This window comes from Poecilia formosa, unplaced genomic scaffold (genome assembly GCF_000485575.1).
Source record: "Poecilia formosa unplaced genomic scaffold, Poecilia_formosa-5.1.2 Scaffold868, whole genome shotgun sequence".
Lineage (NCBI taxonomy): Eukaryota > Metazoa > Chordata > Actinopteri > Cyprinodontiformes > Poeciliidae > Poecilia > Poecilia formosa.
The window spans coordinates 12504-29275 of NW_006800807.1; the positions used below are offsets into that span (position 1 = coordinate 12504).

Sequence of the window (16772 nt, forward strand, 5' to 3'; positions counted from 1 at the left end):
ACAATAAGGTGGTATTTGAAACGGCTCTTTTTTTTTTTTTTTTTTTTAGAAGCAGTTGAGATCCAAATGGAAGAATAAAAATGAGCAAAATGTGAATTTTGCATAAAAGGTCTCCTTTAAGTGACAAACACACATCAAATAAACTCTCCAGACTCACTAGTCAGTCTGGATCTCTCCTTCTTCTTCTTCTTCTTCTTCTCTTTCTTCTTCTTCTTCTTCCTCGCTGTCCTCTCCTCTCCTATGATCCTCTTGGAATCTCTGCACATTCCAGCGCATGCGTTTGTAGACTCCAGTGTCGACGCGGGACAGATATGGTGTCGGCTTGCAGTAACGGAAGGTGGTCACCTTCATCTGGCCCAGCTGAACCTGGCCAATGCAGAAGTGAGATATGCTGGAAGGGGGGGCAGACAAAGGAGCACGAAGGGTTAAATGGCGTTAGATGGTCACAGACATAGAAAATCAAGCAGATCTCAGCTCTACCTGTTGGGTTCGGACTCGTCCAAACTGATGAGATCATAGCTGGCGTAGGTCAGCAGCAGCTGCTCCAACCTGTCACACAGCTGCTGGGAGAAGCTCAACAGCTGCAAGCAGAAAGAGCGGCGCTGCAACGTCAACGTGTTTCCCTCTGAAACGACTGATTTTAATCCACAGAGCTGCAAGTTTATTAAATTATCATAAATAAATTAATATAATTCATTACAAATAATTATTACAATAATTAATACTGCAATAATTATTACTAATAATAATGTTATTATTAGCAATTATTATTAACTACAATTAATGACCAATTAATTGTAATAAATTATTAATTATAGCCAATAGTTTGATTGTAAATTAAATTAGAATATAGTAATACCTATAATAATTATTATATAATTATACTAATTAATTTTATTTATTATTTATTAATTATTCATTTTATTAAATCAATTTTATTTTTTCTAGCTTAATTGATCAATTTGACTAAATTAAAATTTCTTATTTAAAAAATTATTGTAGACACTTTAATTGGAGGAAATTTATTTAATATTTGCTAATATAGGCAGAGCCGGCCCAACACATGTCTGAGTTAAGTGCCTGCTTGGATCCACCGGGAATGTTTTTTTTTTTTTGGTTTGTTTTATTTATTTTTTGGTGAAAACATTAGATGATACAAACTAAATGGTATTAAAACAATTTCTATATTATTTTTGTAGTTGGTACACATACAATACATGATGAAGCATCGGGTACTGATCTAGTGATATGGGGGGCCCCAAATGAAAGTCTACTTAGGGTTCCAAAAAGGCTTGTGCCGGCCCTGCACATAGGAGACTAGAAAACAGTTCTTAATTTGGATTTTTAATGGAAAAGACCAACACAAAGTAGTATATAACTTATCTACAAAATAGCTAAAGCTCAATCAGACTGGATGGAAGGTGAACACAGTTCATAGAGAAAAAATATAACCAAATAAACTGAAATTATTATGCTGTCCTCAATAGCAACACAATGTAAGATTTGGATTTTCTAGGAAACATTTACTTTTGAACAAAATTCAGATGGCTTATGGGCGCACAGTGACACTGTGCTCCGACCTGTGGACTCCAGGTGGTTAAAATAAGGCTGACAGGTGTAGAGCAGGCTGGAAACTGCAGCAGCAAGAGCCTCTCTGTCTAGATGGCTATTCCTGCCAGAACAAAAACCCAATGAAGTGAGAAAACTAGACAAATTAAATCAGTTTATCATCGTCATCACTCTAACACTTACCCACTAACGAGGCTGTCCTGCAAGTTGTCCACTCTGCTCAAAAAGAACTGGAGTTGCAGCTGGATTGAATGCAAGTTCCCTGTCACCCCGCTGACCTCTGGGCAGCTGCAGGACACAGACCTGCCACAAGATGGCGCCAGAGCAACGTCAGCCAACAGCGCCAGCGGCTCATCCTCTACATGGAAACAGATTATTTATGACATTTATTTACTTTTTGGGAACTATTAATGTTCCAACATCTTTGAGAGAGCACAGTGTAGTTTCTGATGTGATTCTACCTCATTTTATTTGCAAGCTGTTACAAAACAGAAGAGAGCCAAATAAAATATACAAAATAAAAAATACATTCTTATTTATGGCATTAATATTTTGGTTTAAATAAAATTTAAATAGCGTTTTCAGATGTGTGATTCATTGTCTTTAAACTCCTTTTTATCAGCTTTACTGTAATAATAATAATGGATATCAACTGTTCATTGATCTGGACTTATAATAATTCTCATTGTTCATATGACTGGTTCCTTCTGTTCCTCCTCCTCCTTTTTCTCTGTCTTCCAGCAGTCATTTCTCTCTAAGTTTACCCTTGTTACTTGGATCCTTCATTCAAACATAACAACACAAGCCTTTAGCCTTCTGTTGTAGTTGTAACTATTCTCATGTTCATGAGGTAAAAGGTATGACCATGACAATAGGTGAAAGGTGCTGTGCTGTACCTTTTACCTTTAGCTGAGTAACTTTATTATAAAGCTACTCGAGTAAAATTTCTGGATACTATATCCATTGTGAGTAATTTCACTGAATGAAAAACGAGCTTGTTTTAAGCAACAACAAAAAAATCGACAGATATAAACATACTTGCAGTTTTTGTAAAAGTTTTCTATTGGAAAAAAATAATAATCTGAAATGTTTTTTTTTCTTTTGCCTGATTTTGTAATTATGTTACATAAATTATTTTCATTTTGGTCTTTTAAAATACCAACATTTCCACACAACTGTATATTTTGATTCATCTGATGTCATTTTTAAATATTAAATGATTTATGTTTTGATCAGTTAGTACCTGAGTAGCTTTTTCATCAAATACTTCTGTACTCTTACTTCAGTCATTTCTTGGGTGTTTACTTTTTTACTTTTACTTGAGTAAAAATATGCTGAAGTAGTGCTACAGACGAGTACAACTTTTGGGGGCTACTCTACCCAACTCTTCTTATCATTATGCCTTATTATGTTTTTCTGAAGTATGCAGACTGTACAGTTACCAATATTTTTAACAGTTATTATGAACACAGAAACAACTGGACAGTTTTTTTTTAACGTTTTTCACCTTAAATGACAGCTGCATTAACAACAACATGTGGCTCTACAGGTGATGTGAGCAAACCTCGGAGCTCAGGGTTTTGATGTCCCTCCGTGATCTCCGGCGCTTCTCCGCCCCCGTCTTCCCGTAGCAGGTCTTTAAACGCATCCAGGGACGGAGACGAGATGTCCGTCAGAACCACCAGCTCGTCTTCGCTATCCATCATACTGTCTGTCGGGTGTTAGCAAAAAACTCTGTCGAAAATTAAACCTCTGTGACTTCGTGCTAATTAAAGATAGCAAGCTCGTTAGCTAGTTTGCTAACAACAAAAACGAAAAAAAGCACGCAACGCAAACAATGCAATAAATGTATACTAGGCGGATTAATTTGTAAAACTATTTAAGAAATATTTTATACCACTATTACACGTGTAGTAAGTGTCTATTCACAAAGTAAACTGTTGGTTCCAAGATCGTCAAGTGACGTTACGTTCGTTGCTAGCTTCTTCCTCCATTTCGTCGGGTCGAAGGTCAAAGGTGACGGCACTTCAAAGTTTTTAATCATAAATAACGACACTTCATTATTTACTTTAAATTATTAGATATTCACAATTATTTGTCTTAGTTTAATTATCATTCATTAGAATATATTTTAATACGGGCATAGCTAAAAGCTTGGAAGTTACAAATGTCAATTCTTCAATGCGGGTTTTGGATCAAAATTTACGAGAGTCTAGGAGAGGGCCAGAGATATATTTTTGTTTATTTTTATCATAGAAGTGTAGTACAAAAGAATAAGACTAAACAAAAAGAAATAATAATAATAATAATAAAACAGGGAATTATTTTATAATTTAATATATCAAGTGAGTCAAAGTGCCACTTGAGGCTCCACTGCAGCAGGTTGCTGACTCCTGATCTACCAGATGAAAACTTTGATCCGATCACAATGTGGCTGAAGTTAAAAGTGCAACACCTTAATTTTTAATTCATTATTGGGGGGGGGAGGGGCTGTGTGTGTGTTCATACTAATCAAATGCAACCGCAATCAGACTTTTTTATGAACGGTTTATGACCCCAAAGCAACCCACTCACACAGATAAAGAATGTAGATGTCACACAAAATGGACTGAACTTACATAGTGCTTTTCCAATCATTTTTGACCACTCAAAGCACTTTGCACTACAGTCACACTCACAAACATTTATACACTGATATGCAATTTGGGGTTAAGTGCCTCAGCAACACATGGTAGGAGGAAGCTGGAATCGAACCTACAACCTTCCAATTGCAAGACAACTGCTCTACCCTCACAGCCACAGACACCCATGTTCACTGTTTACAGAAGTAATAATGGAGGCCCTGCTGCCGTCTATGGATCAATTTCAAAGTTGTTTAGTAATGGGGGTTGTCATAAGATCACGACAAGATAAAGTAGGCAAAGAAAAAAAACAAATGTCCAAAGCGTCATCTTCTGGTGCAGAAGGCATGTCTCACATCAATGACATAAAAGTCGGATAAAATGCAACATGGCCATTCTGACTGTGGACGCTTTGAAGACAATCAGATACATATCAAATTTTGTACCATGTTTGGAAGTGGCACAAATCACATGTTTTGGAGGGAGGTGCTGGAATACATTGGAACATTGGAATATATTTCTGTGGTATAATAAACATTCACTAAAACACTACAAAGGTTTTGTGAAAAGTTAATATTTATAAACGTATAAATATTTTTTAAATCATTCTGCATAATGAAATCCCGGTAACCCCTATGTTCACTTATCGAAGTATTCTTCCTCTGTGTTTCCATGCTCTTTTCAGAACATCAGTCTTTCCTAGCCATTTGTATGTCACAGCAGTTGTAACTGTCACTGAACGCACCTTGCAGTTCTTGGATATGTAAGAAATATTTGTTTTAAGCTGTGATGTTGCTGGTGCAACATCACAACTGCTAAAAAAGATGCTAATTTTTATTAGCATCTTTATATATATATAACAGGGTGGCCGTTTGCGGTTGGATTTTACGGTGCAGAAGATTACGAAAGGTAGAGTCAGGTGGAAACAGCAGTTGGTTTATTCTCCTCACAGCATCAACACACACCCAATAACAATCAATCCTCACACAGGTGAAACTACAGGCTTAAATAGTCTCAGCTATGTTGGACCCAACCACCTCCAATTCACAGGGGGATCTCACTTAACAAATCTCCATCTATTTAAATAAAATACACTTTATTAAATATAAACATTTAAATTTACTTTTTATAACTATTTTATATTTTATCTTACACCAAATGAAACACCACAAAAAACCCATAAACAATTATCTCCCCACAATGTTCAATGGCCTCTCCCGGAACCTATAAGTGGTGTCTGGACCCCCGGGGTAGTATTTGTCCAAACACCCTGGAGAGGACACAGAAAAGACAGGTGAGTCACTCAATATCAGCACTCCACACCTAACAGATTATGCACAAACATTTGCTCAGTTTTACCCACCAGTAGCTCATTGCTCTGAGTAGCAATAATCCTCCCTCTACAGGCAACCACCTCACTTTCCAATGAGGAGCAGCTGTGCAGAGCCCAGAACAAAAGGCTACATGCTAATTACTAAAATATTCAATAAATACAATTAAAACTTCTCGAGTGCAAATTGTTGTTTATGTGCAAATCTCTGCTTAAAGTACAGTGCTAAATAAAGTGCTTGTTAATAAAGTGCAAAAAGTGCTTTTAAAGTGCTATACAGTGACTTAAATAAAAATAGACCCAGTAATGAAGCTCTCTTCATTACAATATATATACATATATATATATGTGTGTGTGTGTGTGTGTGTGAGCACGGTTTTGATGCAAAGTCATGGTGTTTTGCTCAATTTCAGGGAGTGATTGTCATATTTTGGCTGGATTTGTCCATACATGAATTGTTTTTTGTATACCAAAAGGCTTGGTTTTGGTCTCATCTGATCAGACAATCTTTTTCCACATGTTTGTTGTGTCTACTACATGTTTTCTGCAAGAACAAAAGAATAACTGGAAACCATTCATCCTGTATGACGTGGTGACCTTAAGTGAGAAGGATAAAATCTAAATAAGATACACTTAAGTACACTGATATGGCAAAAATGTGAAAAGATTAATGTGATGGGAATACTTTAGTTTACTACTGTGTTCATATTCTTCCTTGCTCCACTGGTGGCAAAAATACTAAATTTGACTGATTGTTTATCAAAATGTAACACAAATTCTTGTCTGGTAGGAAAAAAGGTCCCAACTGAAATGTAAAACAGCAGAAGATCCGCCTGAACGAGAAAGTTTGGCCTTTCCATAGTTTAAAAATAACAGTCAGAGCACAATGCAGGGGAACTACATGCAAATTACCCTGCCAATGATAGAGAAATGTCACATGCTGTGTTGTCATATTTTTTTTCATGCAATCAAATCATTTTATCTGGGCTTTGGTTAACTGTTAAACACTTGTATTTTGAAATCTTTTGATAAGATGAAATATGATTATAGAATACAATTACTATAATATTAGTTCCAAGCTTTTAAGAAGTTCAAACTTTCAATGATACAGTTATGATTTCTGCACTATTTTGCTGGCACTTTCTAATGTTGAAAATGTTCTCACCTTTTTCTTTGAGGACTCATTTTTAATTGGAAAATAACACCTTTTAGATTTTTATAATACACCTTCAATTGTTTTTATTCTACTTCATAATTGTCCTCTTAGTGGAGTAAGCAGTAAAAACACTTTTTCAGGGCACAACAGACAGATAACTTATTTTGTGCCGCTCACGTGTCTGTGCCGCCCTGAGCAGTGAGCCACATTACGCATATAAAACATGAACACTGCTCTGTGAACCACGCCAACAGCAATCTGAGGCAGATTTTTTTTGACATCACAACTTCCTCTTTATATGTGTTTTAATACTTTTATGTTTCACATTTCCTAATGATGTAAAACAAAAGTGTAATAAATTAATCTGCTGTCTGTAAAACCAAGCTAAGCTGTATGCATTTGATTTCCATTTGGTAACACAGTTCTCATGACGTTTACAGGATGTGTTTTTACAACAGAGTGTCAGGTTGCTCTGCTTCTGCTTTCTGCTTCCCTCCTGCTCAATTTTCATTTTGCAAATCAGTTATTCAAATGTGCTTCACTTCATCCATTTCAAACTGCTGGCACTTCCTTTATCTGCCTCCTGCACTCTGACTTCAGTGGTGTCAATTTAATCTGTTGCCTCAGCTGTCATTTTTCAATTTGACAGTCTTACATTGACAAAAAATCTATATTCAGCAGAGCTTCATAAGTTTCCCCCACTGTTCCTTTGCACTACAATTTGATTAGTTTTTAATGTGAGATTTATTTGGAATAATTTATTTGGGGAAGTCATGCAACTGGAAGGAGAAGTAAAACAATGACAAACAACACCAAGCATATAAATTAGCGCAAAAACAAGCAAATTTATAAAAATCTGCTGAACATGGAAAATAATTGTAATTTTAGAATATTTATAGCCTTTACTCAGACTGTAAACAACTGCACAGTGAGTCAAAACGATTTCAGCAAACTTTAAATAAGCCAAGCCTGCTGCGGCTGGTTTGGCCTTTCAATGATATTTCAAATGATTTCCAAGAAACTTATCAACAAAATCAACAGCAGTATCAGTTTATTCAACATGCCTGTTCTAAAATAAGAAATGCTGAAAATGTTGCAATCAGGCTTTCTTGTCATTTCATTTGGTTTGGAACAGGAATTAAAGTTTTATCAGCGACTGAAACACAGATTATAGTTGGGTTTTTTAGCTTAGTTATAATATTTTTATACTTCTGTCCATTACTTTTCAACATTGACCTAAATTCTATCATATAATGTATATTCACATCACCTACATTTATTTAAATTTCAGCAGCTGCAATTTCTCCTTCCTCAGTCCCTGTTTTGCTATTTCAGTTGAGTCTGTTCTCAATTTTATTCCAACAAACCTTGTGAGAGATTTCTCGCAGCAAACATGATTGTGTGGTTTTTATTATTTTTGAACCAGTTGACGTAATAATAATAATAATAAAAAGGAAATATATTTTGGAGAACCTAAATTAAAATTAAATGAATTAAAATAGAACCTGGTTTGCATGGCACTCATGCGTCTTTGTAAAGGAGAAGTCAGGCCTTGAAATGTCACTACATCGTTTTGTATCACAATGTTGACACATGATAGGCTTCCCTAGATGCCAGTTCCCACTTCTGAATAAATGGTTGACCATTGTATATTGCAAAATCAACACCAAACAGTAAAACATGGAGGTGACAGAATCATCTTCTGGGGTTAAATATTTGTCAAGGTGGATGAAGTTAATTACAAGTCAGTTTTGACCCAAAATCTTCAGTATCTGCTTAGAAGTTTAAAATAAAGTTTTGCTTTTAAAAACACACCCACTCTTCTATACACATCCACACCAAACACAAATGGTTTACTAATCGCTACAACATATGCATTATTTATTGTGCTTAATTGTGTGTGTGTGTGTGTGTGTTTTTTGCCTCAACTTAATTTATCATATTAAAAAACAGTTAATTGACTTTGAAAACCAGTCGGTCACCTTTTGCACCTTTTTTTTAACTTGTTTATTTTTTACTTCAAACTAGCATGTTTTAATCTTAGTGAACCTGTACAGGGTTTATGTGTCATTGAAAGTGAAAAATGGTTCTGTCTTATTTTTATGCTGCACAAAAGAAGAAAGACATTTTCACAGGAGTTTGTAGATCTTAGTACATTTATGAAAGAGGATTAGGGCAACAAGAAAAAATGCTACTTTTATCTCAGACTTTTTTGACCATAGTCACAATTCTGAGAAAAATTTCTGAATTCAGTCTCAGAATTCTGACTTTTGTCAGGAATAGTTAGAATTCCAAGAAGAAAAAACTGAAAGAATCAGACTTCTGAGAGAAAAAAAATTCTCAAAAAACAAAAAAATAAATAAATTAAGGTAATAAGGTACTCTGACTTTAGTCCAAAAAAAGTTAGAATTCCGAGGAAAAAAAGTTACAATTATTTTATTTGCAGTGGCCGCAATCTTCTTCCGTACATATTTCATGGCTGAACATTAGATTGTCCTGTCACGTTCAACAGTTGCTCACATAAAGGTTGCCGTTGGCAACGGTCGCTCCTCCGGGTCACCTGACACACCCGGGCGCGTTCCCGCCATCCCTCTTTGGACCAATCAGCGCCCGGACGGTTCAGTCTACCGTCGGGAGTGCGCGCGCGTGTGCTAGCTCCATGTTTGTACTGCAGCCCTCCTCACACACAGTCGCTCACAGGCTGCTGTTAGGTTGGAAAGTGTTGAGCCTCATAGTTCGGGTCCTCCTGCTCCAAAACAAAGAAAAGCGCCCTCTTTTTTTTTTTTTTGCTGCCCGACTTTAACCGGAGCTCGTGTGACATTTGACCGACACTCTGGCTTTTTATTTCCCATAATTTTTGCTTGAGTAAGAGGCTTGTGAAGGGGCTGACAGGCGGCTTCTTTCCCCTTTTCCCTCTTCTTCTTTGGAGGCATGTGATACATCCTACATCCAGGAGACTGAGGCGTGTTTCACGGATGTTACCGGGAGAACAGGAGGAGGAAGGAGGCTTTTCTTTCATTGTGGATGCGCCTCACTGGAGGAGAGCTGGCTTTTCTCGGGGCACTAGCTAGCTGTTGCATGGCAGACACGTTAAAAACAGGATGGACATTGAGTCTGGAGCTGAAAAGCTTGATTTTAATCTTGTGACGTGAATTATTTTTAATCCCGCACTGACAGTTGCTTTTGGGCTTTTGTTTTTCTTTTTTGTGAGGTGGCGGCGGCTAAACGCTGGTCAAACACACCGGGACGGAGCAGCTCAGGCGCGGCCAGGCGAGCCAACAATGCGGATTACCTCCTGACTGTTCGCCTTTGTGTGCTCACATTGCAGAAAGTTTCAGATAAAAAAACTCGCGGGACGAACAGCCAGTACTTCCTCTGCTGCTCCCTTCATTGTCTTGGAAAGTAGACGCCGTGTCACACCGTGGGGGTCTGTAATCCTCACACGTGCACGGGATCTCTGAAGCTGCGTGGAGGCTAGAAAAGACCCAACAGGGACAGCAGCCATGGCGAACGACTCGGTCCAAGTAAGTTCACACCAACAGGGTTAAGTGTCCTGCGACCTCCATGCATGGGCATCCAGCTGAAGCTAGCATCTGATTCGCAGCTTTTTGATTTTAAGAAAAATGAAACGATCAATGAATCGGCTTCATCTTCAATTGAATGGTTTAAATTGCAAAAATAAATTGAAACCACATCTTTTTTATTGTGTTCTGACTTATTAGCTTAGGTGCATTACAGTATCAATGGTATATTTTTGTTGTTGTGGAAATTGCGTCTAAATATTGAACATTTACCAGAAATATCCCTAGAAATGTAAATTTCAAGTTGGAGTTTAAGAGCTTTCTCCCCACTCCTGATCTCAAAATCCAATATGGCCACCTGACTAATAAAACTTAATTCTACTGACCAGTACTCTTGGTCTCCCCCAGAGTATTATAAACCATCAGGCTTTTCTTACATCACCACCACCCTAAGAAATGTTTATTATAGATTTTTTTAAAAATATACACCGTTAAAAGTGCTAATAAAGACATGTTAAACAGTCTCTGGTGACTTGGTTGGAAGCAGATTTTCAAATTTCCTGTCAACCTCAAACATTTTTTAACACAAAAACACAGCACCCCTACCACCGGGCTTAGCATGTTTTCTGGAGGAAACCCCGAGTACTGCATGGGTCGGTTCAGTCCAGTACAACTATTTTATGGTTCATATTCAGGAGAGCATTTCCATGTCTAGTCATACTAGTGCGACTACAAACTAATTCCACCGAATCACATTTAATGCTTGCATTTACCTTACTCAAATTCTGGCATTATTTAGTTGCAACACTAAAAGCAGCCTGAGAATTGTAGGTGGTACTTGTTCAACAGTTCAAGAACACGTGTGATTAATTGAATTGATTTAATTAAATTTTTGGTTTTTAAAGATTTCAGTTTTGGAAAATCTCTCTATATTTCCCCTATCGGTGCACTCCTTTGGTTTCCATAGTTCGAGTGATGTCAGCACACCCTATGCCTCCAACACAAAAAATAATTGTTAAAATGAGGGATGTTGATCATCTTATGAAGACAGTACGTAGTGAATAATTTAAATACTTGGCATCAAATTTGCAGAACTTTAAAACGATTGTGCAAATGACTGAATCTCTTGAAGAAAGATCAACAGAAACTGAACTGGTTACTTAAAATTCTGGTGTCTATTAAAGCTTTTTTTTCCTCATTAAATAACTTTTTTTTTTCAGGTAAAAATGTATCTTTTTCTGCTAATATCATGACTGTTCTCCTAAATAAACAAACATTCTTGCAACCTGTCCCAAGTACTCTGTTGTTCACCTCAGAGAAGGGATGTTTGATTTCTGCAATTTCCTTTTTGGAAAAGAAACTGAGCAAAAAAAAAAAATCTAATAAAATCTATTATAAAAACAATTGATATTTATTTTTTTAGCCACATCTCCCATTTCCAGCCCACTCAGATTGTGCAGTGGGGCTGAACAGAGTCTCCTTGGTGTTGTCCCGTGTTGCTCATGCTGTAATGCGGCCGTCCCGTTCACTTTGTGCTCTTAAGGTTTTATGTGTACTGATGCAGAGGTTAAAGGCGGGCACAATACTGGTATTTGGGGTGAAACCACTCAGGTTTCAGCCACAGTTCACTTTGAGTCCATCTTCAAAGAAATAAAGACAACCATGCTTCTCCAAAAACAGCTCAGCAACATTTGGATATCTGGATCTCCATATCTAGAGGCATGTTTAGCTGAGCCATCATGCAGGTGTTGCAGGTTGTCGGCTTACTCTGCAGTCGTGTGTTTCTGTGTGTAGTTCGGGAACATCAATGCTGCTTAGCTGAATGAAGCAGGAGGCAAGTTGGCCTTTGTGTTTTCTATTATTAGAAGCAGCCCATTGTGGAAAGGGGAAACGTGCGAAAAATGCAGAAGAGGGAACAAAGTGATGTCGGCTGCAGCACTGAGTCACTCTGCTGGTGCGCTGGGTGGATCGGCGCATGGTGTGTGTGTGAGTGTGCAGAGTTATTGCGTCACCAAGTGTTGACCAAACAACAGTTGTTTGCTCACTTTAGTTGGTTCGCATATACCTTATCTCTCCTGCGTTACAGCGGATCCTGTCTCGTCTTTGATGTCTTAACTGCACTCTGTTGAAAACCCTTCCATTCAGAAAGATTTCATTTAGTTTTCAGCTACAGACTCAAACATATGTCAGTGATAAAACAACTCTTCTTGTTTATTGGCCTGCCTTTAGTGCGGTATGTTACATAGCCGCTTTGAAAAGCTTTTAAAGGCTCAGTTCCGGAGTTGATGCCTTGATGTAAAAGTGGAGTTGCGCCTGTTTGTTGTCAGAGCTCCTCATATGGAAAACAACTGAGGTGGAAAGTATTTGCCAAGCTGATACAGCCACTCTGTACTTACCTTCTCCTGTAGCTACAGCTTTGTATCAGAGTCTCAATGTGTGTCTTACTATGCAATAAAGATACGACCTCACGTAACCAGACGCCTCTTTTTAGGGGTTGGCGATATGGTTTGAAGTTTTATCACGATAATTTTGTGTTACTACTGTGATAACGATATAAGTGACGATGAGAACAGTTTAATGCTGCTTTTTAAGGTAACTGTATGACAGACTATGTGCCACATAATGGCAAATTTTGGTGGACAGCAAATTTTCCCAATATTATTACAATAAATATTGTCATATTGAGACAAATTTCAACTAATATAATAATGGTATATTAATTATGCCCACTCAAACATACATATTTAAAAAAATGACGTCTAAAGAATATTTATCACTGGAACTAGAAAAAGTTTTGTGTTAATGCACTTATACCCACTCAAAATAAAGAAAAAAAAACTTAAATTTATATTAAATGTTTGCAGTGTTTATCAAAATTCCAGCTTTTTAACTATATTGAACATGAGCTTCTCTAATGATTGTTTTCCAACTGAAAATTATTGGGCTCATTTTAATTTATCATGTGATTAAATGATTTATTGCTTACTGTGACAGGCCTATGTGTCAGCAATAATAGCTTCACAAACACAAATACTGTTATTTAAAAGCATTCATATTTGTAAGACGTTAATTTAGGACACCATTAACAAAACTAAGTGTGATTTATATCATAAAACTGCAAATCAAAAATGAATTTAATCATATTTTCAAATTTATTGAGCTTTATTGATGCTTTCATTGGATAAACGGTGAAAAAACAGTAAAACTGACAATCCTGACAATAGTTTTATTAAAACATTAATTGGAATTTATCATAACAATAACATTCTTACCATGATAAGGAATTTATCACAATAAATGATAAACGATACAATAAATAATCACCTCTACCTCTTTGGCTCCTATAATATTATTGCAATATGTTTAAAGGTTTGTTGTCATAATATGAACTGGGGCTCTGAAGGCTCCAGGGTGCTGGTGTTATTTTGCATTTGTGTGCCAACACCAGGCTGATGAGGAGCTGACATTTTCCTGTTGGACCGGTTCTGATCATACTGGCCAGCGGCGCTGTGACTGAGATCATTTTGGGTTTGCCTGTGTGGTTGTGTTTGACAGTTTTCTACCTTGTGAAAGCCTCAGGGTTTGTGTAATTACGTACGATTAGGGCATAAAAATGTAATTCAGATTTCTTTTATACCAGATTATATTTTCCTGCTTCTTTTTCCAAAAAGAAATAATACAAATGATAGAAAACATTTTCAAAAACTGATCTTTATTTTAATCGTTCCTTCTGTGAGTTTTACAATGGAGAACTTAGTTATGAGAATATAGTCATTATATTAGCAGAAGAAAGATGGAATTTTACCAGAACGCCTTAAAATGACCAATTTCACATAGGATCAGTCTGATTTGAAAAGCCTCATGAATAAAATCAGTATTAGTAAATGTGATTTTGAATCTCTTGGAGTGATTTTATTAAAGTATTTAAGAAGAAATCTGTAAGGGGAGCAAATGGTTCTTCACAGCTCTGTAACTGGTGGGTAGCTTCTTGGAGCGTTTAAACATGAAGCAGGCAGAGAAAGATCATTTATTTGCCCCCACTCACCATTGAATAGCCCCCAACAGAGCCTAACTGCGTCACACTTCCTCAGAAAGGTCAAAGGGCAGACAGGAGTGGAATGGAGAAGATAGATTTCCCTTTTTTCCCTTCTTTTTTTTTTTTTTAAATCATGAAGTATGAAATCGCCTCAGTGAAAGTTGTTGTTTTCAAGAGTTGAGAGATTTTGCGAAACGTACCACATTTTTGCCTCCTCAGACATACAAATATAACGAGGCGTTATACGCATGCAGAGTCGGATACTCCTGGGAGTCCATAGGAATATTTCCCATAAGCCTCACCATGACGTAAAAAGACAGTTATGCACACAAAGTGGGGTTTCTCACTGCTGCCTCAAGGCCATGTTGGCAGGCGATGCAAAGTAATGGATCAAAACACCTGTGAGGGAGAGCAGACAGCAAATACATTCCTCACTGTCAACTTGGTCTTCTCAGTTTAATAAAATGGTGTGCTCTAACGGGGCTCCATGCCATGTAGTGGCTAAATATTTCTATCAACCTCACCTTATCTGACTCACTGACTGTTTATTTTAACACATTTGACAAATGTGAAGTTTGTCAAAATGTGTTTATCTGTTCTTTGAATTTATTTGTTTAGTGAAGTTGTTTCTTCAGACATTATTGTTTTTTTTTAAGTTCGTTATACTGCTCTTGACAGGTGGTGGTTACCATAGTAACCGGTGACTGACAGCTCCTCCCCCTTTTTTCTGTTGCCGTCGGTAACTGTGGGGCAGGAGCTGCTGGACTGATTTTCTCTTTTGTTAGAATAAATACAGAGAACCTGAACGTGTCTGTTGTGAAGTCAACCTGCTGAACCTGAGACGAACATAGAAGGGTTGCACATAATCATTTTGGCTTATAAAACATACAGAGTAAATGAGGATCATTATCAGGTGTGTAACAGTACCTGAAAGTTACAAAATGAAACGCAACATTGACTTCACAAGAACAAGATGAGATATTAATATTAACCTTAAAGAAAATGTTAAAAAGCAAAGCTTAAAAAAAAGGCCTTTATTCTGCATTTTAATTGATTTTTACAACAAACTTGACATTCCTTTTGATCTCTTCAAATTGTAGGACATCGTTTCAACAAGTGCCGGAACGATTTAGAAAGTTTTTTTAAAGGTTTTATTAGCTCTAATGGCCTTTATTTTATAGTTAATTGACAGGAAAGTGGGTAATGAGAGAAGAGGGAAGACATGCAGCAAAGGTCGCCAAGGCCGGGAATCGAACCTGCGACAACTGCATCGAGGACTAAGGCCTCCTCCATATGTGGGCTGTGCTTAACCCCTGCACCACCACAGCACACCCAGGGCCGAAACGATTTATCATGATTAACGATTAATTGTGATTTATCGTTTGCTTAAATAATCAAGCAATTTAATAATTATTAACTGGAGTATACAGACTAAAAAGTCAATTTGCTGAAATGATAACATACTCAGAGCAGTAATTAAGCCGAAACTGTACAAATATTATATGCATTTAACATTAAAGATAAAAAACCCCCCTCCTGTCTGCATGTCTTTTATAAAAACAAATCAGATTAATCATCAGAATAATCAATTAATGGGCTAAATAAAATTGCACATTCTGCAGAGTTTTTGTTTAAGCCTCTTATGCAAATTTCTATTCACATTGTTTGGGGAAAAAATAGTGGTTATTGTCATTTCATAATTGCACAGTAGTAACACAATGTTATTTTTCCTAATATAGTCAGGCATATATTTTTGAGGCAATGTCAAGGACGGCAAGATTGAAGAAGAAAAACAAACACGACCCAACTTTGCAACTGAATAAAACTTTCTTTAATCTCTTGTGAATCTTAGTGCAGATTTTATTTTATTTTATTTTTAAAGTTTCCCTCTGTTTTTTGGTCAGCTGCTTGACTTATTGTGGAGTAGCTTCAACCGGCTACTTGACAATATGTTTGTAAAAATATGAGTAATAGGGCATATTTTAGCCAGTTTGAATTGGAGATTTACCAAAATGAAGCATTAGCATCAACTTATAAATCAATGTTGATGCATGACTCTGAAGATGGATAACACCTTTAATCCAGGCATTCCTGCAGAAACTGATAGGGCGGTTTTGTTTGTCAGAGTCCCGGATGTTTCAGCAGGTATTTATCCGTCGATCCCTCATTTTTTTATTATTTTTTTTTACACATTTTGCCTGGGTGACCTCTTGAAAAGCAGCACTGTTGTCAGATGATTGCAGCTCAGATGAGACGTATTGATTCGGGGGGTGATGGTGGGAGTGAAGGAGGCTGCTGTGCCGACGATGAGGCCCTACAGGCGCAGGAGCACAATAGTTTGTATTGTCTGATGGTAAAAGCCCAGATCACATTCAGTTCACTGTGAGTTCATTTTCCTCTTCCTGTCTGTGTCATGTTGGTGACCACACCCTCAAAAGCCAACCCAGCTCCCAGCGTTGTCACGGTTGTAAATCCCATTAGTCAGTCTGGATACTGGTGACAGGAAATCTTGTGTTGATTTCATGTTTTCGTCGTCGTT

At 37.0% G+C, this 16772-nt stretch overlaps 2 protein-coding genes across 3 annotated transcripts in view; one reads left to right on the forward strand and one right to left on the reverse strand.

The window, feature by feature from the left end:
• The window catches only part of cunh19orf67 (chromosome unknown C19orf67 homolog), a 6142-nt gene extending 1552 nt beyond the window's left edge, over positions 1–4590 (reverse strand). The window contains exons 1-6 of one of the 2 annotated variants that reach the window (XM_016666981.1): positions 4579–4590; positions 3134–3594; positions 1753–1927; positions 1528–1672; positions 481–581; positions 158–391 (exon numbers count right to left, since the gene is read on the reverse strand). In XM_016666981.1, coding sequence (XP_016522467.1) covers positions 158–391; positions 481–581; positions 1528–1672; positions 1753–1927; positions 3134–3275 — 797 coding nt within the window. In that variant the 5' untranslated portion in view covers positions 3276–3594; positions 4579–4590. Of the gene's footprint in view, positions 1–157; positions 392–480; positions 654–1527; positions 1673–1752; positions 1928–3133; positions 3595–4578 lie in introns of both variants that reach the window. The other variant, XM_016666980.1, reaches the window with a different exon arrangement.
• A 4738-nt stretch (positions 4591–9328) lies between these two features.
• The window catches only part of LOC103131895 (serine/threonine-protein kinase N2), a 50137-nt gene continuing 42693 nt past the window's right edge, over positions 9329–16772 (forward strand). The window contains exon 1 of the mRNA XM_007543632.2: positions 9329–10200. Coding sequence (XP_007543694.1) covers positions 10180–10200 — 21 coding nt within the window. The 5' untranslated portion in view covers positions 9329–10179. The remainder of the gene's footprint in view (positions 10201–16772) is intronic.